General features: G+C 43.4%; 1 protein-coding gene across 3 annotated transcripts in view; it reads left to right on the top strand.

The window, feature by feature from the left end:
• ELMO1 (engulfment and cell motility 1) overlaps nt 1-25,807 on the top strand; it is a 525,215-nt gene that overhangs the window by 95,999 nt on the left and 403,409 nt on the right. For all 3 annotated transcript variants that reach the window (XM_073678246.1, XM_073678245.1, XM_073678247.1), the window contains 2 exons: nt 6,145-6,314; nt 15,354-15,389. In XM_073678246.1, coding sequence (XP_073534347.1) covers nt 6,145-6,314; nt 15,354-15,389 — 206 coding nt within the window. The remainder of the gene's footprint in view (nt 1-6,144; nt 6,315-15,353; nt 15,390-25,807) is intronic.

Here is a 25,807-nt window from a genome sequence, read left to right as displayed (position 1 = left end):
TCCTGAATCTTGTGTTATAATGTACAACAGCTTTCACTCATCTTCTGAATGAGAGATAAACAGCGATACTCGGCTGCTTTCTCTAAAAAATGTAAAAGTATGTGCATATGTCATCTTTAAGACACTGGCGGAACCACCAAAATGTTCTTAGGTGACACTGCTCCACAAAAAAGTGGGTGTTTTTTTTCTAAAGCAGATACGCTGACTGTTTTGCCGTCATTTTCACTATCAGATGCTCTTTTCTGTCATTTAAACTATAGCTAGTGAGCCATTTCCTGGCATAAGTCACATGATAAGTGAACATGCGACTTCTTCTAACCTCTGAACAGTAACTCTGCGGCTTTTAGGAAGGAATGAAAGACTGAATATGTGCACAGCAATGTCATTTTTACATTGCTCTGTGTTAAGTGTAATATGTCAGTAGGATCAGACTTCCATCTATTTGGGCATGTGGGTCATAGAAAGTTGAATAAACTGATAACTTGATATCTGCAATCCAATGTGTTATTTCAGAGAAATCCACTTTTTTAATATGTAAATGAGCTGTTAAGATTTATGGGCCGGACACAGATCTCCCTGAGATTATATCTCGAGAATTTATTTTATGTGAAAGTAGGAATTACCAATGTGAGACATGTAATAAGTGACACTTTGCTTTCATAGCCATACACAACTCTGCAGTGAGATGAGAACTAACACAGTACAACAGATCTTTGACTAATTAAAAACAGATTTGCAGCTGCAGTTGTCCTCTCATAGTGGTTCAGCTTCCATCTCACAGGCAACCATTGGGGAATGAGGGACAGTACAGCAGAGCTGACAAAACTGTGAGAGGACAAATGCAAATATGTTTGTAATGAGACAAAGTTCAGTTCTACTGTACTGTTCAAGTTATAATCAGGCACAGCTTTGCAGCAGTGCTGCTAGCCCTATGAGAAGACAACTGCTGCGGCAAATGTTTGTAATGAGCTAAAGTTCATTTCTGCTGTTCTGTATTAGTTCTGATCTCACTGAAGAGCTGTGTAATGGAGAGCAAAGTTTCAGTCATTACATGCCTCACTCTGGTAACGCCCCCTTTCATTTAAAATAAGCTCTGGAGGCAGATTCTTGACGAGGTCAGTGTCTGGCCCATAGATCTTAACAGCTCATTTACATATTAACAAAAATGTGGATTTCTCTGGAATAAGACCTCGTATAGCAGATATCAAGGCATCATTTTATTCAACTTCCTATGACCTGCATGCCGCCAGTCAGTCCGTGTAAACGGACCCTAAGTTTGCTTGATTACATTAATTGATTTTTTTTTTAACCTTCTTAGTTAACCCCGGACAAGATAGATAACTATTAATAAATAGATCAATATAAAGAGTAGACTAGTAATTTAAAAGACTAGTCTTTATGTGCATTAGGCAGGGATGTCAAACTTAAACACACAGATGGCCAAAATGAAAAACTTGGACAAAGTTGCGGCTAACCAGTATACAGTATAATAAGCCCCACTTACTCCTCCATACAGAATAATGGGCCTCACATAGTCCTCCATACAGAATAATAGGCCTCACATAGTCCTCCATACAGTATAATGGGTCTCACATAGTCCTCCATACAGAATAATGGCCCCACATAGGGATGGTGGTTCTGGTGTCGTGGGCCAGATTTGACCCATGGGCCGGAGTTTAACATATATGGCATAAGGTAACAGATGAGTTATTTGAAATGACTTGTTATGTAGCTAGTATTTACAGTGAGTACATGTAAGTAACAAGTGAAGCTACTTGTAACGGACTGGATGGTGGAACCACTGTGCTGTGATCCAAGGAGAGCCTGGAGGGGCGTGACTAGGTGTCACCAAGTCCAACCTCTGATGCATGGTGTCTGAAAATACCACGATCTGAGAAGGGACAAGGGGGGCAAAACCAGGTACTACTCCAGGACTGACATCGGGTGGATGGCAGCTGACGCCCAAGGGGCAGGAGGTAGGAACGGCCAGGAATGGTAGACTTGGAGAGAGTAGAAACAGGGAACAAAATATTGGGATGTTGACCGTAGACAACAAAAAATGGAGATTTGGCAGAGAATTCACTCACATGGTTGTTGTACGAGAATTCGGCCCAAGGCAGGGGTTTGGACCAGTCACTGTGGTTGTCATTGATGAAGTACCACAGGATGTTAGTCAGGATCTGATTCTGCCGCTCTTCCTAGCCATTGGCTTGAGGATGGTAGGCTGAAGAGAAATCCAGAGTGACATTAAGTAATTTGCAGGTGGCCCTCCAGAAGCGAGACAATATGGAGCGGTAAACCATGGAGGCGGAAAATATGTAGAATGAAGTTCTCTGCAAGCACAGGAGCAGATGAGAGACTGGACAGTGGAGTGAAATGAGCCATCTTGGAGAAGTGATCCACCACCACACAGATGACGGTACACACGACATATACTGGAAGATCAGTGATGAAGTCCATTGCATTATGCTGCCAGGGAGCAGATGGTACGGGCAGAGTAAGTACCCGATCGGTCGGAAGCTGTTAAGGGGTTTTGTTCTGGGCACAAGAGGGACAAACCAAGATAAAATCCGCAATATCCTTGCGCATGGTCGGCCACCAATAATGTCGGGAAATGAAGAGAGCCGTTTTCTTCTGTCCAGCATGGCCAGCCAACTTAGACTAATGACCCCACAGAAGAACCGTCTTCTATCTGGTTCAGTAGCGTGAGTCTTTCCGGAAGGGAGCCGAGACAAATTCAACGAAGCGACCGTAAGAATTTTGGAGGGCTCATTGATGTGTTGAGGCTCCTCCTCCTGGTTGGAAGACTGGAAGGATCTAGAGAGCGCGTCCACCTTGATGTTCTTATCTACCAACCAAAAATGGAGAGTGAAGTTGAAGCGGGCGAAGAACAGAGACCACCTGGATTATTGCGGGTTAAGCCAGTGTGTGTATTGCAGATAGGATAGATTCTTGTGGTCAGTGTAGATAACCACCAGATGCATCATTCCTTCAAGCAAGAACTTCCACTCCTCCAGAGCCAGTTTAATTGCTAACAGTTCTTGATCGCCTATAGAGTAATTACGTTCTGGAGCAGAGAAGATATTGGAAAAAAAGGTCACAGTACGACCGAAAGAAGACTTCAGAGTAAGAATGGCTCTGGCCCCTGAGGAAGAAGCATCCACCTCCACAAAGAACTGCTTGTTATTGTCTGGACGGTGCAGCACAGGAGCCGAGGAGAAGGCCAGTTGTAAAGACACAAAAGCTTTCTTAGCCTCTGGAGTCCAAATCTTAGGATTGGCTCCCTTGCGGGGCTGGGCAGAAATAGGAGCAGTCCGAAATGTGGAATGAACTGGCAGTAATAGTTTGCAAATTCGAGAAGCTGCTGGATAGCTTTCAGGCCTTCTGGACGGGGCCACTTCAAGACGGTGGACACCTTCTCTGAATCTATTTTCAGGCCAGTCTCGGAGATGATGTACCTAAGGAAGGAAAGAGAGGTCTTCTCAAAGACGCACTTTTAATATTTGGTGTACAGACGGTTCTTCACTAATCTCTGCAGGACCTGGCGAACATCCCTTCAGTGTGAAGGCAGATCGGAAGAGAACACCAAGATATTATCTAGGTATACTACTTCTCTACTATGTGTAGAGAAGATCCCGGAAGATGTCTTTCACCAGTTCTTGAAAGACTGCATGGGCATTGCAGAGTCCAAACGGCATTACCCGATACTCGTAATGACCATCTCTGGTATTGAATGCCGTCTTCCATTCATCTCCTTGGCGTATTTGGATGAGGTTGTATGCCTCCTGAAGGTCGAGCTTCGTGAAAACTCTGGAACCCTTAAGATGATCAAACAACTCGGAAATAAGAAGCAGAGGATATTTATTCTTGATTGGAATTTGGCTCATACTCCTATAATCATTGCAGGGTCACAGAGAGCCATCCTTTTTCTTTACAAAGAAGAAGCCCGCTCCAGCTGGGTAGGAGGACTTCTGGATAAATCCCCTGGCAAGATTCTCTTCAATGTACTCAGAAATGGCACGGGTCTCAGCCTGTGACAAGGGATTGATTCGGCCTCATGGAGCGGATGCTCCTGGCAGAAGGTCAATCGGACAGTCATACGGCCTATTTGATGGTAAAGTCTTAGCGTATGTCCAATTTGCAGCATGCAAGCCAGGCATATTAGATGGAGAAGCCGGAGTTCGAGCAGGATGAAATGGAACTAAACATCTCTTGTGGCACTCCTGACCCCAACGCAGTACTTCTCCGGACTACCCATACAAGACTGGTTCAGGTTTCTGCAGTCATTGCACACCTAGAAGCAGAGAGTGAAACAAATCCAACAGCACATAGAGAGAGATCTTCTCCAAATATAGCATTCCTACTCGAAGTTCGACAGGCTCGGTAACAAATAGGATGGTCTCGGAAAGAGGCTTACCATCCTCAGAAGAAACCGTCAACGGATCCGGAAGAGATTGGAGCAGGATCTGATACCATTCCACAATGACATGTTGAATGAGATTACCTGCTGAATCAGAGTCCATGTAGGCTGATTGACAAAACGGATTCTGCCACAGGACACGAACACTGACAGAGTTAGCAATGGAGAGGAGTGATTCTTCCCCAGGGTGACCTCTCCGGGAAACGCTAGAGCCTAGAGTTTGTTGGTCTATGGGCAGGAGCAGATTACATGCTTAGGACTGCCACAATAGAAGCACTTTCCCTCAGCCCGACAGACCTCCTGACGATGCTTGGTCATCCCCAACTAGTCTGCCTGCATGGACTCGGGAGAGGCTTGTTGCATGACCGTTTTCTGAAATGTAAGAGACAGGCATACAGGTCTTCTGTCATGGTTCAACTCCTTGGAACGCTCCTGAAACCTGATGTCTATCCGTGTTGCCAGAGACACCAGGTCATCCAGTGAGGTGGGTATATCACTATTCCAGGTGAGTTCAGTCAACAGGGTGTGGAAACGTACAGCGTACTGGCCCACTGTGAGGTTTCCCTGGCGGAGACTAAGGAGAGAAGATGCTGCTGAGGAAGCTCAGCCGGGCTTATTGTAGACATTATTGAAGGCCTCTAAAAAGGACTGAAGGTTAGAAAGTAGCTGATCCCCTCTCTCCCATGAGAGGGTTGAGCCATGCCAAAGCCTCGCCATTGAGATGGGACATAATGAAGGCTGGTGACACTTTAGGACAGCGCGATCTGTCCCTTTAAGAAGGCGGGACCTCGTGTGCACCCTAAGCACAGTGTCCGGGGATCTGCAAGCCGTGCGCAGACCCTGGGCAGCAGGAGAGAAGGGAGGAACTGCGGGACCGCGGCGATGAGTGAGTCAGAGTCTCTGCCGGTGGAGAGAGGCGAAGTGCAGAGACGGCGGCGCTACACTACTGTAGATCAAAACCAAAAAACTGACCAGCACCTCCAAACAGAATAAACCAAGTGTGAACAGGTATAATTGACTGCATCAAATACAAGCAAGACAATACAGCAGCACTCTGTAAGCGCTAAGATGTATGCAAACATTGAATAGAGTAATGCCAAGAGTGTGCAAAGCAGTCATCAAAGCAAAAGGTGGCTACTTTGAAGAACCTAGAATATAAGACATATTTTCAGTTGTTTCACACTTTTTTGTTAAGTATATAATTCCACATGTGTTAATTCATAGTTTTGATGCCTTCAGTGTGAATGTACAATTTTCATAGTCATGAAAATACAGAAAAATCTTTAAATGAGAAGGTGTGTCCAAACTTTTGGTCTGTACTGTATATGCAGTTGAACAGAAGAATTAGAGTTGCACCAATTTATTTAAAAATTGCATACAGCTGAATAAATTGATTTTGTGAATAATACTTTTGGAAGTGTCTGACTGGATTTTTTTAGTTTACACCTGCATTTGTGTGACCAATTTAATTCTTTGGTTTTGATCAGAGCTTAAAGCGTCACTGCTCACCTCTTCTGCATCAAAATTTACTGAAAAATAAATATAGGCAATTAGCAACCTGGCCGTGTGATTTGTCCCACACTTCACTACAGTCTCCAGCAAATACATTTGTTTGAATAAACATGAAGTGAAACATAAAAAGAGTTCTTTACTTTTTGATATGCAAGCTTTTATATTAGCACATTTAAATTAACGTAATTTGTGTTCTTTGTGTCCATCCTTAGACTCACACTGCTCAGCAGCTCCATGAGAGGGTCCAGTCTTCAAGTATGGACGTCAAGCTAGAAGCACTAAAGGATTTGGCCAGATTTTCACGAGATATTACTTTTGCTCAAGAGTTCATAAACCTGGATGGCATTTACCTCCTCACACAAATGGTGGAAAGTGGTAACGAGTAAGTTTCTCCTGCTTTTCATACATGAAATCTCTACTGTAGTTCCTATAGGCTAAATGCATTAAAACTAGAGCAAAGTGATGCACTGGTCTTCTTGGGATTTTTGTTTGTTCTGTAGTATGGTTTTAAATTCTACATTACACATTGCGTTATTAAAGCCTTATTTCGAAGCCTGTTTTGTTTATGTTCGCGAGGCCCATTTTTTTTTTCTATTTTAGAAAATACGCTCCTCTCTTTAAATGTCCTACTGCTTTACTTCACCCACAGGCCATATCATAAATAGGGAAACAATTATATATAATATATGCAAAATAAACACTAGAAACAAGTAATTCCCTCCCCTGTCAGGCATAGATAAAGTTGTCCATAGCTCATGAAACCTGTAACTTTAGGACCCTATTTGATAAGGCAACATCAAGTTCGAGCCTGTTGCCCAGTAGATGATCTTCCCGTGTTCTCTTCGTCCATTTGGACCGTGCAGTTATGCAATAATTGACACTCCTAAATGTTAAGCAAACAATGTTAAATATCTTCTGAAATGCTGAAGTGTTTAGTGAAATGGCTTATATACACATATATATTTATACAGTGGCATGTAAAAGTTTGAGCACCTCTGGTCAAAATTACTGTTATTGTGAACAGTTAAAGCACACCTGTCAGCAGGATTGTGCCCAGTAAACTACATACACTATCAGGTTGGCGCTGTTACACTGATTAAAATGATACCTTGCTTCATGAAATCTGTCCTGTGGTTCTTTTATAATCTTTATTTTCAGTTTTGAGATAATAATAATGATTTGCTCGTGCTTCGGGTCGGGCCTTTGGGGAGGACCTTTATGTGGTGCTCTGCTTTTGTATTCCACTGTATGGCTTCTGGCAGGTCACTGTGCCTTTAGTGACTTTCCTACTATTTTAAATACTGCATGTGTAATTGTGGTACAAATCCTGAAATTTACATGCAGCAAGATGGCCCCGCTGCCTGCGCATGCGCAGTAGCATCTCTCTTTTGCCGATAGATGCTACGGTGTAAACGTGGCCGGTGGAGCCATATTGCTGTAGGCAAATTTCTTTTTCCTCCAGCAAAATGGCGCCCGCTTGTATGCAGTGGCATCTATCGCTTGCATCAAGAATTTGTTAAAATTTCATTGAATCCATTCTTCGCTCTACCCGTGAAATGTTCCCCGTGCCATTGGCTGCAACACAACCCCAAAGCATGATTGATTCACCCCATGCTCAATGGTTGGCAAGATATTATTTTCCTGAAATTCTGTGCAAATTGACAAGAGAATTCTACAACAGTTGGTTTCAAATTTAATGCACAACATTCAAAGAACTTCATGCTGCAAGCCATACCTTAAACTGCATACTGAACAAAATAAGGCTCTTTGGACAAAGACGAAGTAGGACCCCACTGATTAAAGAAAGGCTTGAAAAAGAACAACTGCACCATGTCAGAAGTTATATAGACAAATCACAATCCTTCTGGGAAAATGTTCTATGGGCGGATATTGTCACACTAGAGCTTTTAACCAGGGCTGTTGAGTCGATGAGCCAAACCACCAACTCCGACTTCTCAATTTCCTTGACTTCCGATTCCGACTCCAACTTCGATTCTGACTCCATGACTCCGACTCCACAGCACTGTCTCACTTCTGAGCATGTACATAAAGTGCAGCACAGATTTATCTCAAAAACTAAGATCCTTAGATCAGGAACAGAACAGACATTTATAGGACATTTCATAACTTTCCCAAATTCTTCTGAAAACACTTGCAGCACATCCTGCATTGAACTACTGTACCAATTTATTAGATACTTTAGGAGTCGGTCCATTTCATACAGACTCCGACTCCTTTAAAATGGACTCCGACTCCACGACTCCGACTCTACAGTCCTGTTTGTAACGGTACATACCAGTGTTATGTATATACACAATTAAATACAGCCTTTAAAGAAAGTGAACTCTAACTACAGTGAGCCATAGAGGAGGATCCATAAGTTTGTGCAGCTGCTTTGCTGCCTCTGTGATTGGAGGCCTTGAACGTGTTACAGGAGCAATGAGATCTGAGGATTATCAGTGCATTTTACAGCGAAATCTAAAAACTCATTACTAGGGAATACACAAGATTGGTTAAGAATAAAACATTAACTCTTTTCAATTAGTCAGCAATAAATCTTAATCTCAATCCAACTCAAAATCTTTGGATAGGGCTAAAATCTGCTGTTGGGAAAAGGAACCTTGAAAATGTTAACGAGTCTGAGAGAATAGCACTGGTAGCGTGGAAGAATAAACCAACAGATAGACCCACAGATGACCACAAAAAAAAGACATTTAGCGAGGGATGTCAAATTTGCTAAAGGTTGTATATCCAAGTATTAGGGAAATCCTGTCCATTTTTTATATAATATTTTTCTTCTTTATTTCATTTTTCAAATGATTAAATGTATCTTGATAGGTCACCTTTTTGTTGAATGTATTTGGCCATGCTATTAAAAGATTTTAATGACACACAGTACATATCCACTTATGTCTGATAATGTATTTTATGAATAAACTACAAAGGGTGTCAATAATGTTCATCATAACTGTATTTATAGCAGAGTTAGCAAATTTTCTATTCTTTTATCAACTCATCTAAGGTTTGCGCCTCTCCAGATGCGACCAGTTCTCCATGGCAGTTTTCGCGTTATTCATTTGTCTGCTACTTTGAAGAATAAATTCCCTTTCGGCCAGCTCTTGTGTTGACATAAAATGTGACTTAAATCCTTTTATAGTTTAAAGCTTCTTTCAAATCAAATTAATCATTTCCATGATCCTAGCTAATGTCAAACCAGCATTTCCATACACTCTGAGCACCAAGGATTTGTCGTAATAGGCAGCAAAGATCAGGAAGCACGGGAGGATAGAAAGCTGATTACCTGCTAAAATGACAAGTACAATGTTTGCTGTGTGTATGTTGTACCATACTGCATTAAAGAGATTAAAGAAATTGCTTTCTAGTGCTGGAGCAAGAAGAGGGTTGTGTCTGACATTATCCCTTTTCCTCTTCTACAAAATTATACCTTTGAGAAAATGTAATTAAAAGAAAATGTGAACCACAGCCAAATCCCATTTACAGCAACAGTATAAAGGGAATACACAGGAGTCTGTGCCTTCAATTACTTCTTGCTCCTTTGCCCTGTAAGTTATGAGACTGTGGGGTATAGTTAAGATTAAATGATTTGTAGTACAGAAACACACTACTTGTCTAGAACAAACCTGCTAAACTTTTAAGAAAGCTTTGGGTTCATTCTTTACTTATTTGCATTATTCTCATTTTAGATTAAAACATTAGATCTAGTATTACATTTTATGCTTTGAAGAAGGGAATCTTATTTCAAATTAATAAAATCTTATGCACAGCGCAAGAGTAAAGGCCTGATAATTCTTTAAAGGAGTTGTCTACTTTTTGCTAATTTTAACAAATTTGTCGAGAATATAGAATATAATTTTATGGCACTTCCTTTTTTTCTGAAGCACGCCATTTTTTTTAAACATATCGAGTCATGGCGGCTTGATGTATGAACGATCTGTAGGAAGATCGATCTTGTGCGAGCCTAGATAGGTCTACAAGGGTCTTCTCCGCCGTTATATTAATTGTATCAAGCCATCGGGTTGCTGGTGTTGCCTCTTTGCCTTGTTCCTTCTATTTTTCCGACCATGTGCTTTCTCTCTTCTCTCATCGTATGATGTGTCCAAAGTCAGCAAGTCGAAGCTTGGTGACCCTTTCTTTAACCTACTTGGATCAATGATCACTCAAGATGCAACGACAACACCGGAAGTCAAGAGGAGAATGAACTATGAAGTCATTTGAGGTCTTCCAATTGAGAAACATTTCACTGGTAATGAAGACAGAGGCTCTTACATAGTTTGGTCTTTTCTGTAATAACCTACAGATGTGAAACCTGGACGATAAAGAAACAAGACGAAGACGAGAAGAAGAATCAACGCCTTTAAATTTGTGCTGGAGAAGGATGTCATCAATACCATGGATGACCAGAAGAACAAACAAATGAATTTTGTTCTAAATCAAGCCAGACATGTCACTTGAAGCGAGAACCCCATACTTGTTAATAAAGCCTTCTTCACAAACAGACAACTCTCTCAAAAAATGACTGATGTGGAGGAGCGGGTGACCAGATCTATCGATCAGCCTCCTGCAATTGAAAAACACTGCTCATGGGAAAGCTGTTGGAGGAGGCTGATGGCAGCTCTAGTCATAGGCTTCTCTATCAAAGGCCATTCTCAGAATAAGATCTCTGTGCAGTCTGTAGAAGGCTGCACTTACAAGTACACAGTGCTTCACAAAGGAGGAGAACCTGTCATGCTTTACTTTTAAATTAGCAAGTGCCGCAAATGTTAATTTCAGGGCTATCATTTTCCTACAAACCTAATCCCATTCTTACAGGCTCTGAATACAGTACTTTCCGGAGCACTTTGCCATCTTCTCCGGTACACTGCTTTATAATATTTGACATTGCTATGTGTCTTTGTGACTGCGCATATTCTTTAATAAAATTCATGGTTATTCTATACCAATATTTTCTAGGGTGATTTATATTAAGGGTATGTTCAGGCGCAGCAGTTATGATGCGCCTTTTAGACCTGTTCTGTCGCAGTCTTTCCATTGTTTCCCTGAACAGTTACTTAAAGGGAATCTGTCAGCAGGTTTTTGCTATTTAATTTGATAGAATCATAATGTAGAGACAGAGGCCCTGATTCCAGCAATGTATCACTTACTGTGCTGCTTTTTGAAGTTTCAATAAAATCACTGTTTTATCAGCAGGAGATTATTACTATAGGAATAGTTATCATACTGCTCTGCATAACCCCCCCTCCACCACTGATTGGCAACTTTCTGCCTATACACAAAAAGCTGCCAATCAGTGGTGTCGACGGAGCTCAGCATTCTGAGAACTAGTAATAGTCTCAGAGTTTTGCAGGTGAAACAGCTTTTTTTCTGCATGATTAAAAGATTGTGCAGGGAAATGGTCAAAAAACAGCAGCTAAATAAGCCTTCCGTGGTTTAAAGCCCCAGCATGACTGCTGCCTGTGAACATATCCTTAAGATACCTTCACATGCAAAGAGTATTTGTGGCAAAACTGCAAGCATTTTTACTGCTAATTACAGTGGTTTTACAAAGGAGTTTTTGACTGTATGAGTTTACAGCTAAAACATGTTCTTTTAACTTGTCCTTCATTTTGAATCTAGATTTCGTTATGTACTCTTGTGATAATTACTGAATTTAATCTCCGCTTGCTGTAAAATAGGTCATCTCTTTTTTGTTTATTAACTCTCAACAGGGAATACATAGAAGTTTTAAGCAGGTGAAAATTGTAGCATGATACACTGTACAAATTAGAACTGATTAGTGCTGTATTAAAGGGGTAGTCTGTTACTTAAGATGTCCTTTCTAAATATCTATTTTTACACCCTAAGCACTTTTGTAATTGGCTTTACTATAAAATACCCTACACTTCTCTTTATACAGCTAATCCGTAAATGTGTTTTTTTTTCTATGAAGTTTTGGTACTTTTCTTCTGTTGCCTCCTGCAGAAGCTTCTTACTGTGAAACAAGATGTCATCAGGGGGCGGTGATATAAGCAGGGCAAGTGACACCAGCGCTGCCCCACAGCTTCTATTACCACCTTCAAACGAATCGTCATCAGCTTAGAGGGCAGCACTGGTGTCACTCACCCTTCTTCTATCACCGCCCCTGATGACTATTCATTTTAGGGCGGTGATGGAAGCTGTTGGGCGGCACTGGTGTCACTCGCGCGGCTTCTATCTACACCCACTGATGTTTCCTTTCTTAGTAAAAAGCTGTGGTAGCAGGGACAGAAGCAGAGTGCCGGCGCTGCACTCACCTCTCCTACAGCTTCTATCAGCACCATGGATCCAGAACATCAATAGAGGGCGGTGATGAAAGAAACTGTAGTAAGTGGCTGCAGTGTTGCTTCCTGATGACGTGCTGTTCCAGGTGGGATGATAGATGCTGCTGGAAAGTGAGTGTAACCTCAGCCTCCTGATGACCCTTCCTTTGAGACTCCTTTCAAATGAAACCTCACAGGAAGTCCAGTAAAAAAATATACGTGTAGAGATTACCAAGATAAGGAGTCGTGTAGGGTATTTTAGAGTGAAGCTATTTATAAAATTGCTTGGGGTGTAAAAATGGGTATTTAGAAGATACATTTTAGGTATCAGACCACTCCTTTAAGGATGGGGAGCTAGTTGTTTTCAGATTACTTTCATAATGGCTCACATTTTGTTGCACCGTTCATTGTGTTGGTTGAAAATTGAAAAATGTTTTATAGAATGGGTCATACCCGAAAAATTACCCTATATTATTTTTTATTTCCAGCATAAACCATTTTTTGTTAAAAATGTGAGGTTTTTTTGGGAGAGGTTATAATTATTTTGAAATTGTGAAAAAATGTTTAAAAGAATCTGAACAATCCCTACAAATGTGTTTTTTTTTTTTCCAAAAGTAATATCTTTTGATTCACATTTGTGGAATATCTGGATACTGCAGTTTTTTTCTCAAATGCAAAAAAAACAGTAGATGACACAGACCGATTCATGGAGACTGGCATTTTGTACACCCGGTCTGGCGAAAAATGTGCTGGATTAAGATGCTCCAAATTCATTTAAATGCGTGCACATCTTTCAGCTGCCATATACTGGAGACAGAAATGGCCCCGATTCATTAAACTAGTGTAAAGCTCTTGAAAATATCTCAGAATTGTTGAGTGGACGGGGTGTGACATAGTGCCACATGGAAAATTCATAATATATGCCACCACAACAGCAGAAAGTGAAGCAGAAATGTACTTCGTCCATGACTCCAGTCTGTGACTGTAATACATTTCTGCCCCTGGCACAGCTGAAGCCAAACTGGTAATGAAGAGCAAGCATCTGAATGAATTTTGGTGCTGAATTTTTTCTAGCTGACGCTTCAAGTCTGGCATCCAAAATGCCATTTTTGATGCAATAGCCCCCTGGATTGGAGTACAGTTCTGCTGCCTTAATGGCATAAATTGTGATGAATTTGCCTGGCAGTAGTAGTCCATGCCTCCTTCCGCTTGACTTGTTCCACTTTCCAAAACGTTGGAGCTGAAGTAAAAATGCCAAACGTTGCAACATTTTTGCCCAACTTTGTGTTGCGCAAAAATTCAGTAACATTTTCAACAGTTTTTTGCCAGTTTGATAAATTGGGCCCCAAAAGTATAGTATCTGTCTGGTTGACTGATACCTTTTCATGATGTCTAGGTGTTGCTTTGCTAGGATACATCTGATGTCTTGCAGAAACTTGTTCCTACTTCATTTGTGATAAAGAAAGAGAACTCCTTTTTTAGAAATAGATCTGATCTTGAGCCCTGATGCCATGCAGAGACTGAAGAGTGTAAAATATTAGGATATTTGCTTACCTCAGCAGTGGCTGCTTATTTCTGCTGTAGCCTACTGAAAAAACCCACAATCGGAAGAAAGTAGAAAATATGCAGCTATTCCAGTGTACTGAATCCACAGGTTGCCAAGAAGCCGCATAAATACCAATACTCGCCAATAACCAGAGCTTACATTGGTACATTACTTAGGCCAGCACACTTGATGTCCTTGGCAGAATCTGACATCTGGATTCATAAAGTTTAGTATTTAGAATTTCCCTTATGGCTGCTTTGTAACAATTTAGAAAGGAATTGGTTGTTATCTCATTTATGTTAATCATCAATTGATCATGGCACATTTGCAACAAATACTGGTGGATGACATACAATGCTGTTTTTCACATACAATGCTGTTTTTCATTGCGCTTTTTTCTTTAGAATTTCTACCACAACCCCAATGATCCCTTCGTTTAGAGTTATTTTTATATATTTATTTTTTTTAACTTCTGTAACAGACTTTGGAGACCTGTTTTTGGCTAGGATTGTAGGATAATCTGTACGAAACATCTACCTATGTGGACAAACTTTCATGTGACATAGGGCTCTTTCATTCATCAGTTTTCTTCTACGAGAGCTATCCATGTTTTTCATGGATAAGTACTCGTACCAATGATAGTCTATGGGTTTGTTTACATGTCCAATTTTTCCTCAGACTTAGTGGTCCATTTAAAAAAAAAAAAAAAACAGAGACATGTCCAATTTTGATCCTAGGGTTGGATCAAAATCGACAATGCAAGTCTAAGATCTGTGAAAAATTTGGACTGCACTCTGATGACAACTGAGTGCGATCCGATTTTCACGGACTGTCAGAAAGGTAAAGGTGGAGAAACTTTTTTTTCTCTCCACTTACGACCTAAACTGCTCACACTCGGACCATACTCTGATTAAAATAATTGGTCTGTTTTTCTTGTATGTGAGAAAATTGGACATCGGAATGAGGCCTAAAGTGACTCTCCACCTCACGAGAAAGACTTCACAATAAACACATGACGTTTAGTTACTATATCCATTGTCTTCCTTTACTTATTCTGTTTTGATTCCTCTGATGGCTACCAGCATTCTCTATGCACCATGTGCTTGGACGTCTGATACACTTTCGCTGCCCTCAGCCATTCCTTCTGGGAGTACAGGAGTGTCCTAGACTTCTAAACTATTGCAATAGTCCTATGAGACACTCCTGTAAGATGCATAAGCCCAGAGCAGGGTGTGTCTCAGACCTCCAAAGCTCCTTCTCTATGGAGGATGGGAGTCGCTATTATGTAGATGGAGAAAGGGCTGGGAGCCGGGGGAACCACACCTGAAAGAATAAAAGGAAGGACTAGATATTTTAAACCTTGCACTGTGCATTCATTGGTACATTTTAATTGAGGTGGACATTCACCTTTAACATCGTCACAGTTCATCCACATGTTTGCATTTCTGTAAATGCCTCGTTGTGCTTGTGTGATGGAAATCTCATGTGACTGATGAGCAAACTGTATATGGACATCTTTACCGTGAATTGACTTGAGTTTCTTTTTTACTTACATTTCTTTATATTTGTGTATTTGCAGGAAATATCAAAAATTGCAGAAGATTATGAAGCCCTGGTAAGAGTTTTTTCTGGATCTTCATTTACTCCATTGCCAGATGCCATTTACCCTCCCTCTCTATTGCTGCATCCTCCCAAACATGAACCTCTTACTATATGCCATATACCCCACCTTGTGCCAGAATAGAAAGCCCGCTGCGGTGTCCGCTGCAGGGGTATGTTTTATGAGATGCCTATTTCCCATTAATACCTTGATATTTCAGGATAAGAGAAGTTGAACCAGTAGCAATCAGATGAACTTTTCTTTCAAAAATAGGGTCATCAGGAAAGAAATGTTTCCTAAACTTACCATTTGGATAAGGTTTTCCTGCTGAGTTTTTCAGGATTTGACTACTGCAGTCTGAATATAGTCTTACGGTATCCCTGATACCGATGTGCAATATCTGGCACAGCCGCTACCATGTGCTGTGCTGTAACTAGTTAATTGTACAGGGGAAGTGGCACTCTGTCTCTCTACACAGACCACCAGCTGATTAGATGTTTATCGCTTACCTTAAGCATAGCCCATTATTTTTCCATTTTTAACCCCTTTTAATCACTTACTTTATCTCCTAATCATAGATATTGAATGTGAGCTTAGTTGTTTTTAGTATTTTTTGTGTGGAGAGAACAAACTACACAGCACTTGCTTACAGCTGGTCGGCAGATGTGACATCTTGGCGTTCCTACCGCCTCACATGCTGGTGAGCTTTAAAGAAGCACTCCTACAAAAATGTTATTCTCTTCTCAATGTGAATGTGTTTTAAATACTTGCCAATTGCCGTCTTTTTTGGGTCCCTGCGACGTTCCGATCCTCTCCTGGACTACCATGTGATCACTATTCATCATAGCCAGCTCTCACGGCATCTTCTGTGTGGACCGGTAATTGCTTTCCCAATATAAGACTCACATCATGGCTTCTCATACACTTACAATGAGAAAACGACTCCCGCTCCAGATAAAAGCCTGTGTGAGCCAGCTAGCATGAATAGTCATCAAGTGGGTTAGAGAACGATCGATAGGTCACTGCCACCCAGAGAAGATGGCGATTGGTAAATTTAAAAAATATTCACCCTACACTACACACATATCGATAAGGGATTAGGGAATACAATTTTTGGTTTAAATAAAAGTCTTAAGATATCCACAAAAATACCTATAATGGTAAGTGAAAAGGTTTCTTGAAAGCCATGATTAGAACCTCTTCAGTCAGTTGATTGGTGAAGATGTCCAACCTTTCTGATATTGATAGCCTATCGTATGGCCATAAAACTACAGCATGAATCAAACACTGGTTGTATTGTTGCAGACCTTTTACATTGTACTTAGAAACACTACTATGTTTCAAAGAAGACACTTTGAAAAGTCGTCTGAGGACTATGCGGCTTGGCTGACTAGTCCGGGACAGGACCCTGGCGGCTTCTCCCCGCCCTGCTTCCCTTGACTGACAGGTCTCTCCCTATGCGTTTGTACAGAAAGAAACCTGTCAGTCTAGGGAAGGCTTGCAGGAAGACTCGTAATTCCCAGCCGACTTTTCAAAGTATTCAGCATTTTAGAGTAGGCTATACACGACTGCAATAACAGTGTGGGCAGCAGGAATCGTCTGTCAAGTTCTCTTTAATTTAAGAGAAAGACATATTCGGTATTAATGTAATGTTGACCCACAGAATACAGGTAATATGTCGATTATTACTGTGCAATGAAAGCAATGAAAAAGCTATTAAAAAATTCCAGACTTACTGTATTTTGTTAATCTTTGTCCCCAACCCACCTACTCCCATAAATAAAAAAAAAATTGAATAAAAAGCAATTGAAAGACTTTCCATAGTTTTGGCGCTGAAAAATAGGAACAGTTATGGCTCTTGGATAATGGTAACACATGTATTTATTGTGCAAAAGTAGTAAAACATAACAAAAATCAAACTTTGCCTGCTTTAGATGACACTTCATATTCTGCATTATACTGATTTGAATGGACATAATTTTCTTTATGGTGGAGCTGCTTTCACAGGTTTCCCACAGTGCATGTGTATGTGGTAAGTCAGAAAGAATAGGTGTGGCCCAAATGGTGTTTAGCTTAATGCTATTGAAGGTGTATGGGCGCATTACAAGAGTCTGATGGTCTGTGCTTCTTAGACCAGACAACGTTGCTTACAGCTGCCTTAAAGGGGTTGTCCGCGTTTAATGACATTTCGTCCCATAGTGCAGTTTGGCATAAAAAAAACCAAAATGCTCTATACTCCCGAGTACACTGATTAGTTTCTGCCATTGCTCCCGGTGTCTGGCATTGACTTCAGTGTTGATGTCATGTCGACAGCATTGCAGCCAATCTGCGACCTCTGCGGCTCTGAGTGGAGCGTTCCATCTACACTTGCAGAGCCGCTGAGCTCATTCATTGACTGCGAATGTGAGGTCAGATCACAATGCCAGACACCAGGAACAGCACACACATCAGTGGACCTGGGGAAGGTGAGTGCAGCGTGTGTGTTTTTTTCTTATATACAAAACTGCGGTCAGGGATGAAGTAAAACTAAAAGGGGAAGTGTGGGTCTCATCTTGTTAGTTCAGCCAGCTGACTTCCTGATTGCTGGGGGATGCAACTGCTTGATTGACAGTTCAATGCATAACTGACCTGAAGTGTGCTCTGCGATGCTGCTATATGGGTCAGCCTTGCTGCTGCAGTACAGTAGCATTGAAGCTAGCCATGATCAGATCTAACACTGTGCTTTTTAATAGAAAAGGGCTGGTAAGTACTGAGCATGTTCTTTCACTGCTGCTAGACTGCAGGAGAAAACTGATAATATCAGTGAATTGCAGGGAAATTTGAACATAAAGTAATTGAGAAACGTGCATGTATTAACAAGCACTATGAGACATTACCCATCCATAAATATGGGAATAACCCTTTAAATTGTATACCAATGTCACCAGTGTCTCGTTGTCCTTAAGAACCCAGCGCTTCCAAAAACATAAAAGTAATTACACTATTCCTGTAGACTGGCAGGAGAATCTTTCTGACCCATAATAACGATGTTCTGCCTTTACTAGTGCGTTATCTCTTATAGCTGTAACCTTGGAATAGCTGATCTCATTCTCTGAGGGAGAGCTGAATAATCTTGAATACTCAGTAATAAATGACATCTGCAGTGTGAGCTCATTGAATCTACAGCAATATTATACTCCGACATAATAGAATACAGCTTAAGTGTTTTCTCTTCTAGTGAGTTTTTAAAGGACAAACACTTGTATAATGTGAAGTGTTTTGTGCAGAACATTCTGCACGGGGAATGGCAGGAGAAAATGATGTTCTCCAAACAGCCCACACCACCTTTTAGGCTACAGATCACAGATTGTAGAGTACATCATACATTTATTAAGCCATTAAAATCATTGGTAAATTTGTGTGCCAAGCAATGCAATACATAAACCTTACCCTGTAAGATTTTACCTATCTTTAGTTATGTCAGCTGAGAGCAAGGAGCAATAAATATTGGGAGAATTATTAGAATACTAATCTTACTGTTCGAGGACACAATAACGCATAAAATTCTACTTGAATTGTTATGGATAAATATTAGTGTTGAGCGAACATGCTCGACACTGCTCGGTACTCGCCCGAGCATCACGCTACTCGGGATGTTCGGCGAGCACCGAGCATTTCCGGGTTACTCGGGTGGGAGCTCGGGTCTCCGCCCTGCATGTTTGGTGCTCTTTACAGAGCCAATGAACATGCAGGGATTGCCAGCCAGTCACTGTAATGCCGCAGCCATGTTGTTTGTGGGCATTACAGTGATTGGCTGGCCGCACAGCGTCACCTCGAGTATTTAAAACCGGGCGCCGCCATCTTGGACACAGTCGCTCCGGATCAGACAGTGTAGGGACAGCGCTGCTGATTTAGGGAGAGATATATCCTGCAAAATAGTTAGTGTAGGGTCTGTAAAGGCTGCCAGATCAAACAAACAGTCCTTCTCAGGACTAATATCCATCCCAGGTATATCAGGCAGGCAGGCTGTATAGGAGACGCAGTGGTTATACCAGCAAACGCTGCATTACAGTCCTGTGTGCTCCTGTTACTGAAATAGCTGGACTTAGCTCCAGGTCTCGGGGGCCAGGAAAAATCCTTTTTTTTTTTTTATCTAAATCCTCTTTTTTTTTTTCCTCCTTCACAATGTACAAATACCCATCTTATTAACCTTTTGGTGCCCCCCCCCCCCCCAAAAAAAAAGTGTGCCTCTGATTTTTCAGACACAAATATATCTGTTGAAAATAGTCTGGTGTAGGCCAGAGAAATAGAAGTGTGGTTTTGCAGTTCTATGGGCCATTTGTATCTAAAAAAAACAGTTTGAGTGTGTCGCTCACTGTTCAGCCGCAAATATATATATATTTTAAAAAGCCTGGTATACACCAGTAAATTATTACTGTGGTTTTGATGTTCCATGGTAAAACATCTCTATTATCCTGTTTTTGGCATTTTTTGCTGTATAAAAATAATAAGTGTCTCCCTGATTTTTCAGACACAAATATATCTGTTGAAAATAGTCTGGTGTAGGCCCGAGAAATACAAGTGTGGTTTTGCAGTTCCACAGTACAAACCTCTGTATTATCCACTTTTGGGCCATTTGTATCTTAAAAAAACAGTTTGAGTGTGTCGCTCACTGTTCAGCCGCAAATATATATATATTTTAAAAAGCCTGGTATACACCAGTAAATTATAACTGTGGTTTTGCTGTTCCACAGTAAAAAATCTCTATTATTCAGGTTTTGGTAGTTTTTTCCGTAAAGAAAAACAGTAGTGTCTCCTGACTGTTGTGACACAAAAATATATCTGTTGAAAATAGTCTTGTGTAGGCCCGACATCCCAGTGTGGTTTCGCAGTTCCACGGGTCAAATCGCTGTACTATCCAGTTTTGGGCCTTTGGTATCTAAAAAAAAGCAGTTTGAGTGTGTCGCTCACTGTTCAGCCGCAAATATCTCTATTTAAAAAAGTGTGGTATACCCCAGTAAACAATAACTGTGGTTTTCCTCTTCCACGGTTCTAATCTACTCTTTATTACCCTTTTTCCATTGATAGTGCAAGTGTAAGCTATTTTACTTCATTTACAATGGGCAAGGCGCGTGGCAAGGGACGTGGAAGTGGACGTTCTGGTGATAGTTCATGCAGAGGACGGGGCCGTGGTCAAGGTGAAAATGTGCCACAACCAACAGCCACATCTTCTCGCTCCCACTTCTTGACCGAATTACTAGGGAAGCACAGAACAACACCAGTATTGAGAACTGATCAGTGTGAACAGGTTATTAATTGGATAGCAGACAATACTTTCAGTTACCTGGGCACCACCACCTCCGGTCTGTCTTCCACATGGTCAACTCTTAGTAGCCGTGAGTCTCGACCGCATACTCCTCCTCACCCTGATGCTCTTTCCTCCCACCATGCCGAGTGTCGTCAGACAGCAAGTGATCCCACACTTGGACACTCTGAAGAGCTGTTCACTGGTCCATTTCCACATTTGGGCCCCTCGCCTGATATGCTTGAAGTGGTGGAAGAGGAGATCCCATGTTGCGATGCCCAAATATTTGAACAGCCACGGCCACAGGAAGTCGACGTTGGCAATCTGTCACAAGAGGTGGACGATGACGAGACACAATTGCCAGGAAGTGAGGAGGAGGATCGTGGTGCGCAAGTGGAAGAGGAGGAGGTGGTGGATGATCTAGTAACTGACCCAACGTGGAAGGAGGACATGCAGAGTGAGGCCAGCAGCACACAGGGGGAGGGAGGCAGAGTACCCCAACAGGCAGGAAGAAGCAGTGTGGTGGCCGCAGACAGAAGGCAGGCAACCGTTCCCCGTAACACCAACACGAGGGACGTTGCCAGTACAAGCGGTAGGTCTTCCAGAGTGGAATTTTTTTAAAGACTCTGCTGATAACCCCAAAAAGGCCATATGTTCCACCTGCCATGCCAGCATCAGCAGGGGTGACAAAACTACCAGCCTGACCACCACCAGCATGATCAGGCACATGGCAGCAAAGCACCCGACTTTGTGGGGCGAAACCCTGGGTCCACGACCAGTGTCAGCGGGTGTCACCACTGCTTCTTCCACTGTTGTGCGTGCAATAGAACCCCCTGTTGTGTGTGCAAGGCAATCCCCTGTCCATACTGCATGTAAAGATGCCCCCTCCTCTCAGTCTTCACTTGTTATGGCAGTTTCTCAAGAAACAGCATCAACGTCCATGTCCACGTCCCACCGCAGCGTTCAGTTGTCCATATCCCAGACCTTTGAACGAAAGCGGAAATTCGCAGCTAACGCCCCACAGGCCACAGTCCTAAATTCGCACATTTCACGACTGCTTGCATTGGAAATGCTGCCTTTTAGGCTGGTGGAGACGGAATCCTTCCGCAATCTTATGGCGGTGGCTGTCCCTCGGTACTCTGTCCCCAGCCGACACTATTTTGCCCGGTGTGCCATCCCCGCACTACACAAGCACGTGTCCCAAATCATCTGCCGTGCCCTCAACAACGCAGTTACTGGGAGAGTCCACCTGACAACGGACACGTGGACAAGTGCTTGTGGCCAGGGACGGTACATCTCTCTGACAGCACACTGGGTAAACATAGTGGAAGCCGGGACCCAGTCGGACCTTGGGACGGAACACATCCTCCCCACACCGAGGATTGCGGGCCCTATGTCAGTCAGAGTTGCCCCCACAGTGTACAGCTTCTGCGCATCCTCCTCCTCCTCCTCCCAGGCTGTGCTGAAACTCATAAGCTTAGGTGATAAACCTCACACTGTTTGTGAGTTGTGGACAGCTGTGAAAGAGCAGGCAGATCTGTGGCTGAGACCACTGAACCTACATCCCGGCATGGTTGTGTGTGACAATGGCCGTAACCTGGTGGCGGCTCTGAGGCGAGGTGAGATCACACACGTACCATGCCTGGCTCATGTGCTTAACCTCGTGGTTCAGCGGTTTCTTAAATCGTACCCCGAGTTACCAGATCTGCTCGTGAAAGTACGCCGCCTGTCAGCTCATTTTCGCAAGTCGGCTACAGCTTCCGCCGCCCTTGCTGTGTTGCAGCAGCGTTTGCAGCTTCCGGCACACCGACTGGTGTGTGATGTCCCCACATGTTGGAACTCTACCCTCCACATGTTGCAAAGGATTTGTGAGCAGAAGAGAGCAGTTGTGGAGTACCAGCTGCAACAAGGCCTTCGATATTCAGGTCAGACTCCACACATAAGACCTCAGGAGTGGACCTGGATGTCTGACATATGTACCATCCTGACAAACTTTGAGGAGGCCACCAAGATGGTGAGTGGCGATGACGCCATCATTAGTGTCAGCATCCCACTTGTCTGTCTTTTGCAACGCTCTCTGCAGAGAATTAAAGAGGAGGCATTGCAGCCAGAGTATGATGAGATGGATCAAGAAGCCGTAGCGGGCGATTACACACAGCCCAGCCTCATCTCATCCCAACGTGCATTGGGGGACAATGAGGGAGAGGAGGAGGAAGAACAGGAGCTGCTATCATGCGTTGTAGACGGTAGTACCTGTACAAGTGTCATACCGTCGGTTCAGCGTGGGTGGCCTGAGGACAGGGGGGAGGAGGAAGAGGAGGAGGAGGAGAGCATGGTCAGTCGTCATCTTGGTGAGGACACGGAAATCTTGCCCGTTACCAGTCTGGCACGCATGGCTGACTTTATGTTACGCTGCCTTAACCGTGACCCTCGCATTGTCAAAATGTTGGGTGACAGTCATTACTGGTTGGTGACACTTGTAGACCCCCGCTACAAGGAGAACTTTCACTCTCTTATTCCTGAGGTGGAGAGGTCTACAAAAATGGGGCAGTACCAGAAGGCCCTTGCTGCAGAACTCTTAAAAAAATTCCCATCTGAACACGCTAGCGGCAGAGGTCACAGTTCGTTGCCCAACCAAGGCGTACAGGCGAGAGAGATGCAACTCCAATCCAGCAGAGGCAGGGGAACACTGTCAACGTCCTGGGACAGTTTTCTGACACCCGCCCAGCTTACTGGCCCTGAGGCGTGGGGTACTCTCACAAGGAGTGGAAAGTTTCAAAAGATGGTGAGGGAGTACCTTGCCGATCGTACCAGCGTCCTCCGTGATTCCTCTGTGCCTTTTAATTATTGGGTATCCAAGCTGGACACTTGGAATGAACTTGCTCTGTACGCCTTGGAGGTCCTGGCCTGCCCTGCCGCTAGCGTGTTATCGGAGCGTGTTTTTAGTGCCGCTGGAGGAATTATAACTGATAAGCGCACTCGCCTGTCAACTGACAATGCTGACGAGCTGACCCTTATCAAAATGAACAAGGGCTGGATTGGGCCAGACTTCTCATCACCACCAAATGACAGCAGAGTAACATAAAGTCAAATCCATTGTCTTATTTCGGGAGGTGTATTCACATGCACCGCTTCACACCCACACATGGGTATACGCTTCCTCATTTCGGCTGTTTTATCTACTTCTCCTTATCCTCAGCCTCCACCACCACTATACCACCAGGGTGCCAGCATTGCAAGTTCCTCCGTCCTAATTTTTGGCAGCTTTTGCTGGGAAAGCATAAGCAAATACCATGGGACACCCACTCCCCAATATTGGGACTTATGTTTGTAATATGCTGTACTGCATGGCTCTTGTAAGGGGCATTGCAAGTTGCTCCGTCCTAATTTTTGGCAGCTTTTGCTGGGAAAGCATAAGCAAATACTATGGGAGACCCACTCCCCAATAATGGGACTTATGTTTGTAATATGCTGTACTGCATGGCTCTTGTAAGGGGCATTGCAAGTTGCTCCGTCCTAATTTTTGGCAGCTTTTGCTGGGAAAGCATAAGCAAATACAATGGGAGACCCACTCCCCAATAATGGGACTTATGTTTGTAATATGCTGTACTGCATGGCTCTTGTAAAGGGCATTGCAAGTTGCTCCGTCCTAATTTTTGGCAGCTTTTGCTGGGAAAGCATAAGCAAATACTATGGGAGACCCACTCCCCAATAATGGGACTTATGTTTGTAATATGCTGTACTGCATGTGACGCGCCCCCTGGGCCGTGTGTACACGTGTGTGGGATACCCGGTGCCGGGTCTCTGGGGTCTGTAGTCTCCGTGGCGGTGACCCGATCCCGTGGCTCAGGCTGGTCAAACCAGTGGCAATCTTTCTTAGGTTTTGAGGTTAAATGTCCGACTGCGCCACCCGTGGATTGCGGTCAGGGAGTACCACCCCTGCGAGGCAGACCGCTGAGGCTGGTGTTGTGTGCGCAGCATAAAATGGGATAACTCCCCTCGGGAGGAGTATAGCCTCAGGGCAGTGAGTGTGGATGATGGGGGTGATGGTGCACGAGCGCAGCAGGAACGACTCAGAGTCTTTGCAGTGCAGTTCAGGGTCTTTACTGATGATTATAAGGTAGACCCTCCCGGGAGTACTGGCTAGCATAAGAGGCCTTGTCAGTCTGTGAGCAAGCAGGAGTTCCCCTGGCCAGGTGGAGTTGTAGGCCTCCCCGTCTGTCTGCACTCTTCCTGGCTACCTTGCTGTAAGCGGGTAGAAGTAGCCCACGTCCATGAGTGTACCGTGTAGTGCTCACCCGTATGGCTGGTGACTTGGGGCCTTCTGTTAGTCTCCGCTCCATGACGGCGGTGCTGGTCCCTTGCTTGTGACTGAGCCTCCGGGCTTCTATGGCCAGAGGACCTGAAATCCCCTGCCGGCTGGTTTCTGCTGCTGGATATATAAGTCCTCACAGCTTCGGATTCCTGTGTCCGGTTCCTATTGTCTTCTGCCAGGGCGAGCTCTGCTCAGCTTCCAGCCCCTCGTCTTTAGCTCCCCGCTCCTGCTGTTACTTTTCCTTGCTCTCACTCTGACTCTGACTGTTCTCTGACTCACTCAACCCCACCCCAGATCCAGTTTATAAGGGCAGAATTCTCCCCTCCAAGGACTGGGGCAGGAGGATGTTGCATGTTTAAGGGATCCTGACCAGGAAACCTCCCACTTGCTCTCCGACGTAATCTCTATTACTGTGGTGACCAGACCCCTGGGGTGCCACACATGGCTCTTGTAAGGGGCATTGCAGTACCTCATAATTTTTGGAAAGCCTTCCATTCACTGCTTAGGCCAACAGTGCACAGGAGACCCAGTTGCTATAAATGGAAAAAAAGGTTTAGTTAACGCCCTCTGACCTCCATGTCATTTCCAAGGGGCATTGGAGTGGCTCGAAATTTTTGGTAGGCATTGCACTCACTGTATGCCCTATAACTGTGTAGCCGAACCGCTCCTTTTGTTACAGAAACATATCCTACAAGACATATCTGGTTGACTGGCCTGATATTGATGTGAATGGTCCCTGTTCCTCCTGCTCTTTCTCCTTTGCCACTACCTCATCCATCATTTATCACCTGAAGCTTTGTTTTAACGGGAGTCATAGAACTTGGATAGTAGCAG

Source organism: Phyllobates terribilis, unplaced genomic scaffold, assembly GCF_046119375.1.
Source record: "Phyllobates terribilis strain yellow unplaced genomic scaffold, ASM4611937v1 Scaffold_4__5_contigs__length_816908805, whole genome shotgun sequence".
Classification (NCBI taxonomy): Eukaryota; Metazoa; Chordata; class Amphibia; order Anura; family Dendrobatidae; genus Phyllobates; species Phyllobates terribilis.
Note: the sequence above shows the minus strand (reverse complement) of the source record. Positions and strands in the feature narration are given on the sequence as shown.